General features: G+C 35.3%; 2 protein-coding genes across 9 annotated transcripts in view; one reads left to right on the top strand and one right to left on the bottom strand.

Moving 5' to 3' along the window:
- LIN54 (lin-54 DREAM MuvB core complex component) overlaps positions 1-12261 on the top strand; it is a 71411-nt gene extending 59150 nt beyond the window's left edge. For 6 of the 7 annotated variants that reach the window (XM_077882726.1, XM_077882729.1, XM_077882725.1 and 3 more), the window contains exons 12-13: positions 463-665; positions 3941-6994. In XM_077882726.1, the coding sequence (XP_077738852.1) occupies positions 463-665; positions 3941-4142 (405 nt within the window). In that variant the 3' untranslated portion in view covers positions 4143-6994. Of the gene's footprint in view, positions 1-462; positions 666-3940; positions 6995-10867 lie in introns of those variants that run through there. The other variant, XM_077882724.1, reaches the window with a different exon arrangement.
- Positions 6668-14677, bottom strand: part of THAP9 (THAP domain containing 9) — a 23444-nt gene continuing 15434 nt past the window's right edge. For both annotated transcript variants that reach the window (XM_077882722.1, XM_077882723.1), the window contains one exon: positions 6668-13601. In XM_077882722.1, the coding sequence (XP_077738848.1) occupies positions 11624-13601 (1978 nt within the window). In that variant the 3' untranslated portion in view covers positions 6668-11623. The remainder of the gene's footprint in view (positions 13602-14677) is intronic.

The raw sequence follows: 14677 nt of genomic DNA, 5'->3' as shown, positions 1-14677 counted from the left end.
AAGGGGATTCAGAGAGGGCAATTATGGAGATTATCCATAATGGAAATAGCATCTATGAAATTTCCTTTCATGTGATATTGTGCATGTGTTTGCATAAGTAGGAAGTCACCAACATGTCTGAGATGGTTGGATTCTGGATGACCGTTATTTTTAATATGGTATCATTCATATTCTTTATAAAGAATATATGTTATTCATATCAGGAGGAAAACTTTTAGATGGGGGAAAAGCTGACACAGAAGGGCTCAGAGACATACACTGTGTAGCCCCTCTCAGACTTAAGAATACCTGACCTCTCCACATGTATAGTTAGCCCATTTAGTGTTTATCAGGAAGAGATGTTTCCATTGTGTCTTACTGTGAGTTGACCAGGTAATTCTGTTATCTATTGATTTGATCACAGAATCTACTTAAATGTTTTTGGGTTTTGATTTGGAAGCTTTTCTTTTGTAAATCTTTTAGGCAAAAATTATGTGTTCCTCAATATGCAAATGTGTTGGCTGTAAGAATTTTGAAGAAAGCCCAGAAAGAAAGACACTGATGCACTTGGCAGATGCAGCTGAAGTAAGGGTACAGCAACAAACAGCAGCGAAAACGAAGTTATCTTCTCAAATTTCAGACTTGCTTACTAGGCCAACACCAGCTTTGAATAGCGGAGGAGGAAAGTAAGTCAATATTTTAATCTCCTTTTGCAGTACAGTATGACTATATATATGTCTCCTTTTTGGACAAAATTGAGTTCATACTTTTGGTTGTAGCAGACTTCTTTTTGCATTTTCTTTCTATCTTTAGTTACTTGGAAAGGAATTTGAAGGTAACAGAAAAACCACTGTCAGATATAGTACACACTTTGAAAATGTACAGTAATGCATTAATTCACTGGGCTTACTAATTTAATTGAATTTCTCCCTACTAAGATGAGGTCATTATGTAATTTGACAAACCCCTAAGAAAACAAATTTTTATATCTGTTCCTGGTAGTATTATTCATAATTTTGCACATTCTTAACTTCTCTTGCCTTTCTTGGGCCCTTGTGGCACTTTGCCCTTCTACTGGAACACCTTTCATACACTTTGTTATTGTAGCCCCTTATTTCACAAGACTACTGAACTCTGAAGGAGGAAAGCCTGAGCGTAAAGTTTGAGCTGAGTCTAAATGTGCTCTGTAATAGTTTATGAATTTAACAAGCACTCCCTCTCTCTGAGTCTTGGTTTTCTCATCCTTCCCATCAGCCTTATGATGTGGCTATAAGGAATAAAACATCTCTGTCCCAGCGTTTGGCAGGGCCTCATGCTGACGTGGATTTACAGGTTTTGGTAGAGGTTAATTTGAGGAATTATTAAATGCAATGAGCCTTGCAAATGGTATATTATTTAAAATGCTTAAGTTGAAATAGGCTCTAATGCTTATAGAAATGCTTCTTTTTTAAAAAAAATAAAGATTTAGGGACATCTGGGTGGCTTAGTGGTTGAGCATCTGCCTTTGGCTCAGGGCGTGATTCCAGGGTCCTGGGATCAAGTCCCACATTGGGCTCCTTGCAGGGAGTCTGCTTCTCCCTCTGCCTGTGTCTCTGCCTCTCTCTGTGTGTCTCTCATGAATAAATAAATAAAAATTTTTTTAAAAAAGATTTATTTTAGAGAGAGAGAGCATGAGCGGCAAGGGGCAGAGGGAGGAGGAGAGAGAATCCCAAGCAGATTCGGTGCCGAGCACGGAGCCCAGCGTCGGGCTCGAACTCATGACCCTGAGATCACCTGAGCTGAAACGAAGAGTCAGACACATAACCAACTGAGCCACCTAGGCACCCCTAGAAATGCTTCTTTTTTGCAAAATATTTCAGATAGTAATTCTGAAGAATTCTTACAACTGGTATATAATTAGCAAATGGTTATGGACTAGATAAAGTGGAAACGGATAGACACTTCAGTGAAGGTTGTAACAAGGGATCCTTTCTGGTAATCTGTTTTCATTAATCCTTTAAAGATATTGCTACACTAAAATATTTACAGTTAATTTTCAACTTGGGAAAATGTTTACAGTATTATAAAGTGTAAAAGCACAAAATTATTATACTATAATCAAAACTAAAAAACTCTTAAAAATTTATACTGTCATGTTCTTAAACTGTTGTCTGAGTAGCAAAAATTTTAATTTTTTTCCTTCCTTTCACTTTATAATAGTATCTTCCAATTTAAAGTATTTTGTATTTTAAAGATTTCTGTACAACTGTACAGCAGCCCAAATGCTCACTTTCTCTCGCCAAAGCAGGTCCTAATTTCTAACTTCATTTGTCCTACAGTTTCTTTCTGTCAGTGTTGTCGGGTTAGTGGTTACATTAGGCTGCCTGATTTTGATTTTGTCTTTGAAGACTTGAAGTGGTTACACATACACGCACGCGCGTGCAAATTGGCTACATATAGCAAGCCTCAGGATAGATTGCTCTTATTTAATACCTAACAGTTTAGGTCTTTATGAATGAAATTCCATGTATAGAACAGAACTCCCTTTCCCCTTAGTTTTGTCTTGAGTGATAGAACAGTGCAAAATTTTGTCTTTTTTTTTTTTTTTTTTTTAATGAACAATGTGCTCCAGGACTGTGGGAGAGTGCTTTGTTTTTAGTGTCGTTCAGGAGATAGTGCTTACAATTCCCAATTTTACTCATTCAGCAAATATTCATGGAGTGTCTCTGTGTATCAGGCAGTGTTCTAGGGTGTGAAGAAATAAGAGTAAATAAAACAGATTGCACTCTAGAAACTAACATTCATGAATTAGGAGTACTTTGTTAGAGAATTATCCAGTCAACATGTAGAATGAGCATCTTTTAGTTAACCAGATAACCCTGTCCAGGTAATATTACACATTATTTTTTTAAAATTATTTTTCTGGGATCCCTGGGTGGCTCAGCGGTTTGGCGCCTGCCTCTGGCCCAGGGCACGATCCTGGAGTCCCGGGATCGAGTCCCATGTCAGGCTCCCGGCATGGAGCCTGCTTCTCCCTCTGCCTGTGTCTCTGCCTCTCTCTCTATGTCTATCGTGAATAAATAAATAAAATCTTTAAAAAAATAATAATAAAATAAAAAAATATGGGCAGCCCCTGTGGCGCAGTGGTTTAGCGCCACATGCAGCCCAGGGCGTGATCCTGGAGACCTGGGATCGAGTCCCACATTGGGCTCCCTGCATGGTGCTTGCTTCTCCCTCTGCCTATGTCTCTGCCTCTCTCTCTAGCTGTGTCTATATGAATAAATAAAATAATAATAATAAAAATAAAATAAAATAATAAAATAAAATAAATAAAATAAAATAAAATAAAATAAAATAAAATAAAATAAAATAAAATAAAAAAAATAAAATAAATAAATTTTTCTGGGCAGCCCAGGTGGCTCAGCGGTTTAGTGCCGCCTTCAGCCCAGGGTGTGATCATGGAGACCCGGGATCGAGTCAGCTCCCTGCATGGAGCCTGCTTCCCTCTGCCCGTGTCTCTGCCTCTCTCTCTCTGTGTCTCTCATGAATAAATAAATAAAATCTTTAAAAAAAAAAGTAAAAAATTAATAAAATTATTTTTCTGAACAGTGTTGTGTTTTTTTTTTTTTTTTTTTATTCATGAGAGACAGGCAGAGACACAGGTAGAGGGAGAAGCAGGCTCCATGCAGGAAGCCCGACACGGTACTCGATCCCAGGACTCCAGGATCACACCCTGGACCGAAGGCGGTGCTAAACCGCTGAGCCACCTGGGCTGCCCCTGAACAGTGTTTAAAAAATACGCTCAATCATAAAACCAGGGTCTTTTTAAAGCTCTTCAGGATGTGTTTGTGCTCCCGGCACAAATTGTAATGCTCGGCATGCTGTTGAATCATGAAAACGTCAACAGATTTTCACTTGAAATAATGTCATCCACTTTTGTTGTTCAACACCATCATCATCTTTCTTTCAAAAATCATTTCAGATTGCCATTTACATTTGTAACGAAGGAAGTAGCGGAAGCCACGTGTAATTGCCTTCTTGCCCAGGCAGAGCAAGCAGACAAGAAGGGAAAATCAAAGGCAGCAGCCGAACGGATGATACTTGAGGAATTTGGACGATGTTTGATGAGCGTCATCAACTCTGCAGGAAAAGCAAAAAGTGACCCTTGTGCCATGAATTGCTAACTCTTGCACAAAATACTGATAAATGGAACTGTACAGAAAAGGTGCAGGGACACTTGATTTTCTGGAAAATAGTTTAACAATTACTGTATTGTTAATTCAGTCCTTGTGAGACCTGAAATTATAATATTGAAAGACGTGAAATTTTAAATGAGGAAATTAGTACATTTTAAATTTTAGTTAAACCTGTTTATGCCCCTTCTAAATTGTTTTTCTTTATTGTATTATATGGATTTTTAATTTGCATGGGTTTCTTAAGAATTAGATGTTCTATTCTTCTGATTCTATTGACAAAGGACATTTATAAATTACTATAATTTATAACGTATGGTGTTGTATGACTTTGTTCCAGTAGAAAAAGCCAGAGAACCATTGGTATTACCCAATCATTCTCCGGCACTAGACCTAAGCAGATAGAATGTCTATATAAACAAATTCTTATGAAACATTATTCAAATGACGTTTTGTGCTTAGAAAAGCACTATCTTTTGAGGAAATACCAGCTTTTTTTAGCACAGATTCTGGAATAACATCCTATTGTCACTTTGGGAATGTCAGAGGGGAAGTAAGTAATCTATAGGCACACTTTTAAAATAAAAAAGGTGTTTTTTTAAAAAACAAAGTTTTGAAGGACAGTAAAAAGTTATCAATAGGCAATGTGTTTCTCCAACAAAGGGAGACTAAGAAATGCTCTAGGGGTGTTTCCATTTTCTGTGAAGGAGGTGGTGTGCATTTGAAATGATAATAAATTGTCAACGTGATTACTGGGTACTATTAAAAGTGAGAGGTGCATATGAATAGAACTTATTATGTAGTAATGATATAGAACCTTACATAATTATCAGGTATAAAATTTGGCTTGGATGGAGAAATAAAGAACATTGAAGCTCTAATAGATGAAATTAGGGAAGGATTTTTCATCTGTACAATTCTCCTTATAGACTTTTGAACTAAGAGGTCTCAATCCAATGTATGAGTCTTACTTGATTTACTGAAAGGGCCTCCTAACAAAGCTTTCAAAATTATAGTGGGATTTCTTTTTTAAGGAAAGCTTAATATGGTATTATTTTTAGCCAGTGATTTGATAAGCTGAAGGTATGAGTGTTTTCTTATTATTACTAAAATAATCTAAATCATCTTTTCCTAATTTAAAATTCAAAAGCTTTATGAATTTAAGAGCCAATAATAGGACTCTGGGTTTTATGACAAGAAACCATGTGTTGGAATTCAGGCATTTTGTTAGGTACCGTAATTATTAGTATATGATTATTACATTTCCTACAAGGAATCTATAGTTGTATGTATTAAGTGTGTATATATGTTCATATGAACACACAAGATATAGGCAATAGAAATTAAGTAATGCAAAAGAAGATTCCGTTATTTACTGAAGTATCTTTTGAAATTTGGATTTATAAAATTATAGTGCAGTAACTCTAAATGTAGATAGTGCAGAAATTCTTAGCACCTCAATCTAGTATGTTTAATTAAAATTTGTATAAATGTAAATTAGTGTAAGAGGATAAAATATCTAATCAAGTTATTTTTCAAAAGATTACCTTTTTGGTCTAAACCTAAACTTTGTTCATTTTGTACATATTCTGTGTTTAACTCTAATTGCACCTTTGTGATGTGTATTTATATACAGTGTGCAGAAAATGTTTGTGAAATTTGGATTACAATTGTAGATTATGTATGACAGCATTGCCTGAGAAATGTTTTGCTTGTAAAAACTTGAAGGTGCAATCAAATGCTACTAGTTTTTCTGATTTTCAAGAAGCTATCTAAAGTATTAAGACTTTTCCTTCCTGTGTAGTACTTACTAAGCAACTTTTTGTATTTAGGCATTTGCATCAAATTGCTGAACAAGATTAATATCCACATTAATTCAACAATTTTAAAAGACTATTTGGGAGGGTTGGGTATATAATTTTTTTAGCTCTATTTACATCCCAAAGTAGAAAGATTAAATTTATATTTACTAGAGCTATTCAAAGAATACACTTTTCTATATTGTAAAAACAGGACAGCAAAATAAATCATACAGAAAATAAACATTTATACTATTCTGTAAAAAAAAGGATTTTGTTTTTCTTTAAAAACACTTTTAACTATCTTACAAGAAACTTTTAAAATCTGCTTTTAAGTAAATTTGACATTACTTCTGAAAGCACACAACTAAAAAATGTCTATCTTTTTGCCCAATTATGATTAATTGAAATTGCTTTAAAACTAGAATGTCTCTTTTTCTGCTCTTCAAAGGCAGACTGAGTCTTTTTCCTGTCCTTTAGTATTTGATGTTTTTGTGGCAAGCACCTTTCTTAGTTTCCTTTTCTCTCAAGAACTTGAAGCAACCTGTAGGTCTTATCTCTGGATTATCTGGGAAACAGAACCTTCAAGTTGCAGTAATAAAACAACCAGAGCAGCAACAGTAGGGAGAGACTACTGCTTTAGCTTACCTATTCTTTTATGGGGATAACTGACATTTTCTCAGTCTTCTGTAAAATGTGAATAAAAATACCTTTAGAAAAGTTTTCCACTTTTATTGTTCTGTAACACAAATAGCTAAAAAAAATAAATAGTTGTTATGTAAATGCAGCTTCGAACCAGGACCTCTAGCATCATGTTGCATCCTTTTCCAGCATTTTATGTAGAAATTCCATGGCAGCAACCCAGAGGAGAGGGAAGCTAGAAGCCTTTACTGTTGGGAGTTATTTTCTATTATGTCAATTACTTAGGACTTTGTATGTTTGTGAGGATTTCTTTAACGTAGATTTTGTCATTATCCATAGGCCATATGTGGACTTTTTATGAACCAAGGCTTTTTAAATTAAAATTTTTAAAGTTTTATGAAAGGCATGCTTAGTCTTTACTCAATAGCAGTAAGAAAATAAATATATTCAGGGTAATATTTACTATAAGGCCATAGACTTCAACTCTGTAATTGATTATATTATCAAATGAAATCTGGCAATAGGTAAAAAGAATGCATCATGATCTGGTAGGTTTATCCCAGGAATAAAAGGTCGACTCAACATTTAAAAATAATGAAATTCACTGAATCAAAATACAAAAGAAGTAAAACTATATGATCATCTCAGAAGTTACAGGAAACCTTTTGAATATACTAAAAACTGCTGAATTACAGGCTTTAAAAGGGTGAATATTACAGTATCTAAATTATATCTCAAATGGTTTTCAAAGAAAATTGAAAGGTGCGGAAAAACTGACAAAATTCAAGACCCATTTATGATTTAAACACATACACTCTTCAGCAAACCAGGAAGAAAAGGGATCATAAGCTAGAAAAGACCAATTTATCAAAGTCTACAGCTAACATCATATGAATGACGAAGACTGAATGTTTCCTCCTCAAAGACAAGAAGGCACTCTTAGTCAACATTGTGTTGCAGGTCACTGTACAATGAGGGGAGAGCAGGTTGGAAAAGAATGAGAATGTCTACTGGTGGATAATGTGACTGCCTATACAGGAAAGTCATGGTGATCTTTAAAAAAAAAAAAAGCTGCTGGAACCAGTGAGTTTAAGCAAAGTCAATATATAAAATTGTATTTTCACATAGTAGCAATGAGCATTTAGAAACAAATTTTACATTACCATTTATAGTAGCACCTCAAAATATGTAATGTAACCAATTTATACAAGATCTTTAGGTGAAATGTAGAACACATTGATAAAATTAAGAGATATACCATATTCATGGATTGGTATGTTCAATAATATTAAGATCTCATTTCTCCAAATTGGTCTTTAGTTTCCACAAAACTCCAGTCAAAATCCCAGCAGGAGTTTTTGTAAAAATCAACAGCTGATTATAAAATTCATACAGAAAGGTACAGAGTAGCCAAACATTTCTGAATAAAGAACAAAGTTGAAAGACTCCCACCTGGCTTCAAGACTCCTATAAGGCTAATCAGGTTATTGCAGTACTGATGAAGTGTTAGACCTATGGATCAATGGAACAGAACACCCAGAACTAGACCCAATATATATAGTCAGTTTTTGACAAGAGTTCAAAGGTAATTCAGGGAAGAAAGAAGAATCTTTTTAACAGGGTTGGGAGATACATATGTTGAAATCTGAAGCTCAACTTATACCATAGACCAAAATTAACTGAAAATGGATCATAACCTAAATGTAAAACCTAAAGCTACAAAACACCTAGAAGAAATAATATAAGAAAAATTGTGTGGCCTTGGGTTAGACAAAGATTTCTTAGATACAAAACTAAGTATGACCCCTAAAAGAAAGAAATGGATAAACTGGACTTAACAAAATCAATGTCTTCAGAACACACTAATAAAAAAAGCCATAGATGCAGAAAATATTTGCAAAACACATCAGATCATGCACTTATATCCAGAATATATAATTAACACTCAAAAAACTGACCTTCCAAAATATGGGCAAAAGACTTGAACATACCTTTCACCTAAGGTTATGTGGATGGCAAATAATCTTATGAAAAATGCTCAGCATCATTAGCTGTTAGGAAATTGGAAATGAAAGCCACAATGAAGTCTCACTGAACACCTATTAGAATGGCCAATTCAAAACAAAACCCTGGTGACCAAATACTGGGAAGAAAGGAGAGCAAATGAACTTTCTTATACATTCCTGATTAGAATGCAGAGTGGTACAGTCATTTCACAAAACTAGCTCTGGCACTTTGTTATAAAGTACAACATACGCTTACCATATTATCCATGTATGGATATCGCACATTTTTATTTATCCATCAGTTGGACATTTACGCTTTTTCATTTTGTAGCTATAGTGCTATGAAGTTTGTTTACAAGTTTTTAAATGGATGTTTTCATTTATCTTGGGTATATATGCCTGTTAGTAGAACTGCTGGGCAATATGGTAACTCTGCATTTAACTACCCTTTTTAAAGAACTGCCACGCTATTTTCCAAAGCATCTGCATTCCCACCAACAGTGTATGAGGGTTTCAATTTCTTCACATTCTTGTCAACACTTGTTATTGTCTTATATCCATCCCAGTGGGTGTAAAGTGATACCTCATTGTGGTTTTGATTTGCATTTTCCAGATGGTTTATGATGTTGGGTATATATTCATGTGTTTACAGGCCATGGGTAATCTCCTTTGAAGAATGTCTATTTGTGTTCTTTACCCATTTTTCAAATTGGGTTGTCCATCATTGAGTTACAGTAGTTCTTTGTATATTCTGGATACAAGTCCTTTATCAGATAAATTAGTAAAAATTTTCTCCCATTTTGTGAGTTGTCTCTTTCATTGACAGTGTCCTTTGAAGCACAAATTTTTTAATTTTGGTGAAATTTTTGTTGTTTATGTTTTCAGTGTCATATTAAGAAACTATTGCCTAATCCAAATACCAAGGATTTACTCTTTTTTTTTTTTTAAGATTTTATTTATTCATGAGAGACACACACACGCACAGAGAGGCAGAGACACAGGCAGAGGGAGAAGCAGGCTCCACGCAGGGAGTCCTATGTGGGACTTGATCCTGGGACCCCAGGATCACGCCCTGGGCCAAAGGCAGACGCTAAACCGCTGAGCCATCCAGGAGTCCCTACTCTATTTTCTTTTAAGAGTTTTATATTTTACCTTTTATAGATAGGTCTTTGACCTATTTAGAGTTAATACTTTTGCATGTGGACATCCAGTTGTTCCAGCACTATTTGCTGAAAAATAGGAAGGATAAATTTCTGAAGAGAATGTTTGTTTTCCCTGAAAAGGACAAAGGTGCTAAGTGGAAAATATAAACTAAATTACCCTAATCAAATATGAATAATTTATTTTAAAAATTCACTGTAAAGCATATCATGTTAAGTAAACCTGATATCAGACTTGAAACACTTTCACTAGGGCAAGAGCAATTAATGGTTCAAGGCAGTGAAGGATATATTTTTGTCTTCCATGTCTGTCCAATTTATCCAGCACTTAAAGAAATAATGCGTAACACTAATTTCTTTAACTACAGAATATATTAGTACAGTAGTACAATGCAAGGGCAAAGAACACAAGACACCTACAGGTATGAACCTAGTTTTAAGTAAAACTCAGGACAAAACTTGGGAATTATATAAGCAATAAGTTAAAAGGTAGTGACTTAACAAATAGGCTTCCTTTAAATAAGATTTATCCAGTGCATCTAAACTAATTCTATTGCAACAAAAACCACAATATCTAGACTTCTCAGCAATAGCTCTTACATAAAATGTAGTACAACTCTGGTTACATCTCAAAACTTAAGCCTTTGAGGTAGAAAAAACCAAATATATCAAAATATACAATTTAAGGGGAATTTCAGTTAATAAAAACTTTCATCTGGTCATTAATCTTTTGCAATTTCAAGTTTTCATATTAACTGTACATGAATATTCACTCAATGATAAAGAGTAAATGTTTTACACACAGAGATGAATCATATGCCTGTTTCTTCTTTTATCCACTTATAACACTCCCCAGATGTTAAAGTACATATACCAATGTTTTTCTATTCATCTTTTCAAGCCTGGGTATGAGAGAATGGAGAAAATTGTCCTTGGTATGTTTCCATCTTCAGATTATTTAAGCTTCTCTAAATTTCTGAAAACACTCATTATTAAATCAAGACAAATATTTTCATAACCATTGTCTCAAATGGTCATCTTTTTCTAATTTATTAATAACCTGGTGTGAATCCCTTATTCATTCAATACTGAAAATACGTCTATTTCAGCCTCCCTGCAAGCATAAGGAGACTTTGGAAGGAGAAGCTGAAATAAGGCTTCTCCTCATTCTTTGATGGGCATCAGGCTCTTCCAGTGGAGTCAAGTAAGTATCCACTCAATTATTCAAAAGTAATATTTTAAAGTCCAAGGACAATGGATTGTGAAAATGATATCACCTATGTACTTCTCAGACTACATTCCCCAGCTTCGCTGCAGCATGCTTCTGTTTTAGGGTAGCCTGGCCAAGGGGTTTTGTGGTCATATTTTATTTTAGCCTAATTTTCAAACCACATCTTAATTTTTATATGTAATAAAGATTATATCCAAGATTTTATAGATATTCTGTCAACATTTTCAGTTTTTTTTCCTGTCAACATTCTCAGAGCTGTAAAACAAAGCTCTTTCAGTCTATTTGTAAAAGTCAATTTTTTAATGACTCTTAGTTGTTATACTCTCTTGTTTTAAGGTAGACTGAACAAGTTCAAAGTAGGTCCCATTATTCAGTCTTATCGTAGTATATTCAAAGGCAGCACCTGTTGGCTAGACTCCTCCTACTGACTTACAGCTTTCTACAATCCAAGTAACTGAAATGCCGCAAACCATACCAAAGTGCAAGATTTTATAATATGCATAATCAGAAATTCTAATAAGTCAGAATTACAAACTTGTCAACTATGGTCAATTTATGAGATACGGTAAGTTGAACTTTAAAATAAATGCTGACCAAGTATTCTTTATAAAAATTTTGAGACATTTTAGGTCCCTCATTTGAATGGATAGCCATCATTACTTAACAAATGCCTGAATTTATTGGTATTAGCAAAACCTGAACATCTGTAATCTTGTAAAGATGACCACTGCTTCTTTGACAAAGTTTTCATTTCAAGTCTTTCTGAATGGTGTTTTAGAGGGTACTGAGCTACATCTTTAGCTCTGATTTTTAAGAAACAGATTATTATATCCTTTAGTAACTTTACAAAGTGATTGATGGCACACACTTCTCCATCAAAGAGATGCTCATCTAAATCTACAAAAAGATAAATATGCCCAGAAAGCTCACACAATATTTTCTGCTGGAGATATAACTCTCTCTGTTTAGGAAGTAGTTCATAGACTGCCATTCTTGAATGGGTTCTTACAATTCGCTCACAAATATTTATGACTTGACAGAGACTTTCTGAAGGGATATGCAAACCGTTCTTCTTTTTGACACATAACAGTGACCCAATTTTAGCAACTTTGAGATCCGAAGCATACAATGCACTGATGCAGTCCTCACAAGTTAAAAGAGCTGATAACTTATTTGCAACATGACTGGCACAACAGGTGAGTTTTCGCCTGTGATCTGACAGATCAAGTAATGCCTCACTGAGAGGACAATTAGACCAGTCTTGGCAAATATCCTCTTTGTGAAAAACAGTCTTTATAACGCTGATACCATACTGACGCTGAACTGTCCAAAGGGCCAAGTCTGTCCTTCGATCAATTGAAATGTCAAGGATGCTTACTTCACTTAGAAAAACTTCGTCTTGTAATCTGTATCTGGTCTCCAAATTATGGTAAGCTTTCTGGAATGCCACACAGGTAGGGTTAGAACTGGTTACTAATACCTGTCTAAGCATCTTCAGAAATAATTCCAGATGGTCTTGACTGAATTTATAAGTCAGAAGATAAGGAAAAGGCATGATTTTAGGGAAAACGTAATTCTGGTAGAGCCATTTTAAGCTCTCAGCATTAAGCAAAAATCCCAAGAATCCTAGTTTCCGTTTACCTTTAATTATTTGATTGTTGCTAGCATCCGATAATGTCACAAAGATAGTCTTGGCTTCAATTAATACCCGATTAATTTTACTGTAAGTTTCAGGCAGTAGGGGTCCTTTAAGTCCCTTTCCATAACAGTTCCTACTATTAAAAATGTCAAACAGGTTGTTAACTAAGCGTAAAAAATGGATGGTACCAATACAGTTTTGAAAAGAAGGCAGGCCTAATGACAGCAAGCATTCCAATGCGCTGGCCACGCTGTCACTGAACACTTGGGCTGCACAGTTCATCTTCAGTACATGGTTTTTCAGATTTGCAAGTTTTCTTGGGAGTCTTTCCATATTTGCTAATTCCTGTTCCCCTAGTGCTACTAACTCCACAAGGTGCTGCCAATGTGCTGTGCCATTTATGAATTGAATGCTTTGAAAATTCTGAAATGCATTTCTTATTAATCTGAGTAAGTGGCAAGAATCAAAGAAGTATGCAATCTGTTGACTAGAAGACGAAGGATGCTGAAATGTACACTTCATGTTGTCTCCATCAATATGTATGCCCAATGCTTTTGCCATCTGAACACTGTGAGCTGTAGCATCAGACGTAACAGCCAGAACTGTGATCCCTATGTCACTCAGTTTGCCAATGGTAAGACGCAGCAACTGAGCTTGCAAATATCCGGATGCCCTGTTTACAAAAAAATAACCAAGAGGCGTTCTCCAGTGACCAGAAATACCCACTGCCATTAACAAAATAGTTTCTGAGGCAAGGGGTGTTTCATCAGCATCAAGTATACCAAGGCCAAAGTCCATAAACCCTTGCAAGTGGTGACTGCTGGGGTCCCACTGAAGTTGTTGCTTGAGAGATATGCCTTTTATTATCAGTGAACAATACTGATATAGCTGGTCACCATTCTCTACTCTTCGTTGAAGAAAAGAAAAAATGTTGCTGTTGAAACCTGGACTGGGTTTGCATTTGGATAACCATCTGGAAAATATAAAAAATGAAAAATATAAAATTCAAATGAAGAAATTTTTAAAAAAGGAAAAATACCTTAAATGGTACTAAAGTCGGGGTGCCTGGGTGGCAAATTTGGTTGAATTCGGTGGCTCTTGGTTTGGGCTCAGGTCATGATCTAGTGGTCATGAATCCGGTCCACACCAGACCCTACGTTCAGTGTGGAGTTTGCTTCAGATTCTCTCTCCCTCTTCCTCCTGCTCACTCTCTTTCTCTCAAATGAATAAAATCTTAAAAAAAAAAAAAAAAATGGTACTAAAGTATGGCCTCAAATCCTTATAAAAACAAAGCCAAGTATAAGTAGCCAAATTCTACAGAAATTTTCAAGCATGTATTCATATAGTTACCAGAAAATAGTAAAATAATGGGGAAACTGAGAAACAGAGTAGTGAGTAGTATTTCAAGATGCAAACATACCACAAAGCAATTTTCATTGCTCATTTACTTTTTTTTTAAAGTATACCAATTACCCACTTTGTTCTAATTGATGTGTTTAAAATTTAGATCATAAACCAGTCTTACCTGTAAATTCATTGAAATAAAAAAAACTGTTGTAGAGGAAGGAAACTCTGGGAGTATCTAGCACATCTACCCCATTTTACAGGTTAGGAAACTAGGACACAGGAAGAGCTTACGCCACATGGTCCTGGCTGTGCTGCTAGTTCTGTACAAATGTGGAAGCCAGATTTCCTGAGGTCCTGCTAGTGCTTTTCCCACTGCCCCTTGTAGCTTCAAAATTATGCTCTCAGGGACAATTAAGGTGTCTGCATTGGTCTGCCCTACACAAAGTACCTACATTATTACCTTAGGAGTTCTTCTGTAGTGTCCTCAACCCTCCCAGACTCCTGATTATGCACTCCTATTAACCTTAGCATTTGTCTTCAAAATCGTTTTTACACAGTTCTGATTTACTCTTTCTAATTTGTTGTAGGCTCAGGAAAAGCAACAGCCAAGTTTAATCATTGTCTAAAATAAGACTAAATGGATGCTAAAGTAGAGACTGGAGAGTTCACCCTGAGGTCTACTTTTGTAACTCAAGTAACTTT

This window comes from Canis aureus, chromosome 33 (assembly GCF_053574225.1).
Source record: "Canis aureus isolate CA01 chromosome 33, VMU_Caureus_v.1.0, whole genome shotgun sequence".
NCBI lineage: Eukaryota > Metazoa > Chordata > Mammalia > Carnivora > Canidae > Canis > Canis aureus.
This window is presented reverse-complemented; position numbering and strand designations above follow the sequence as displayed.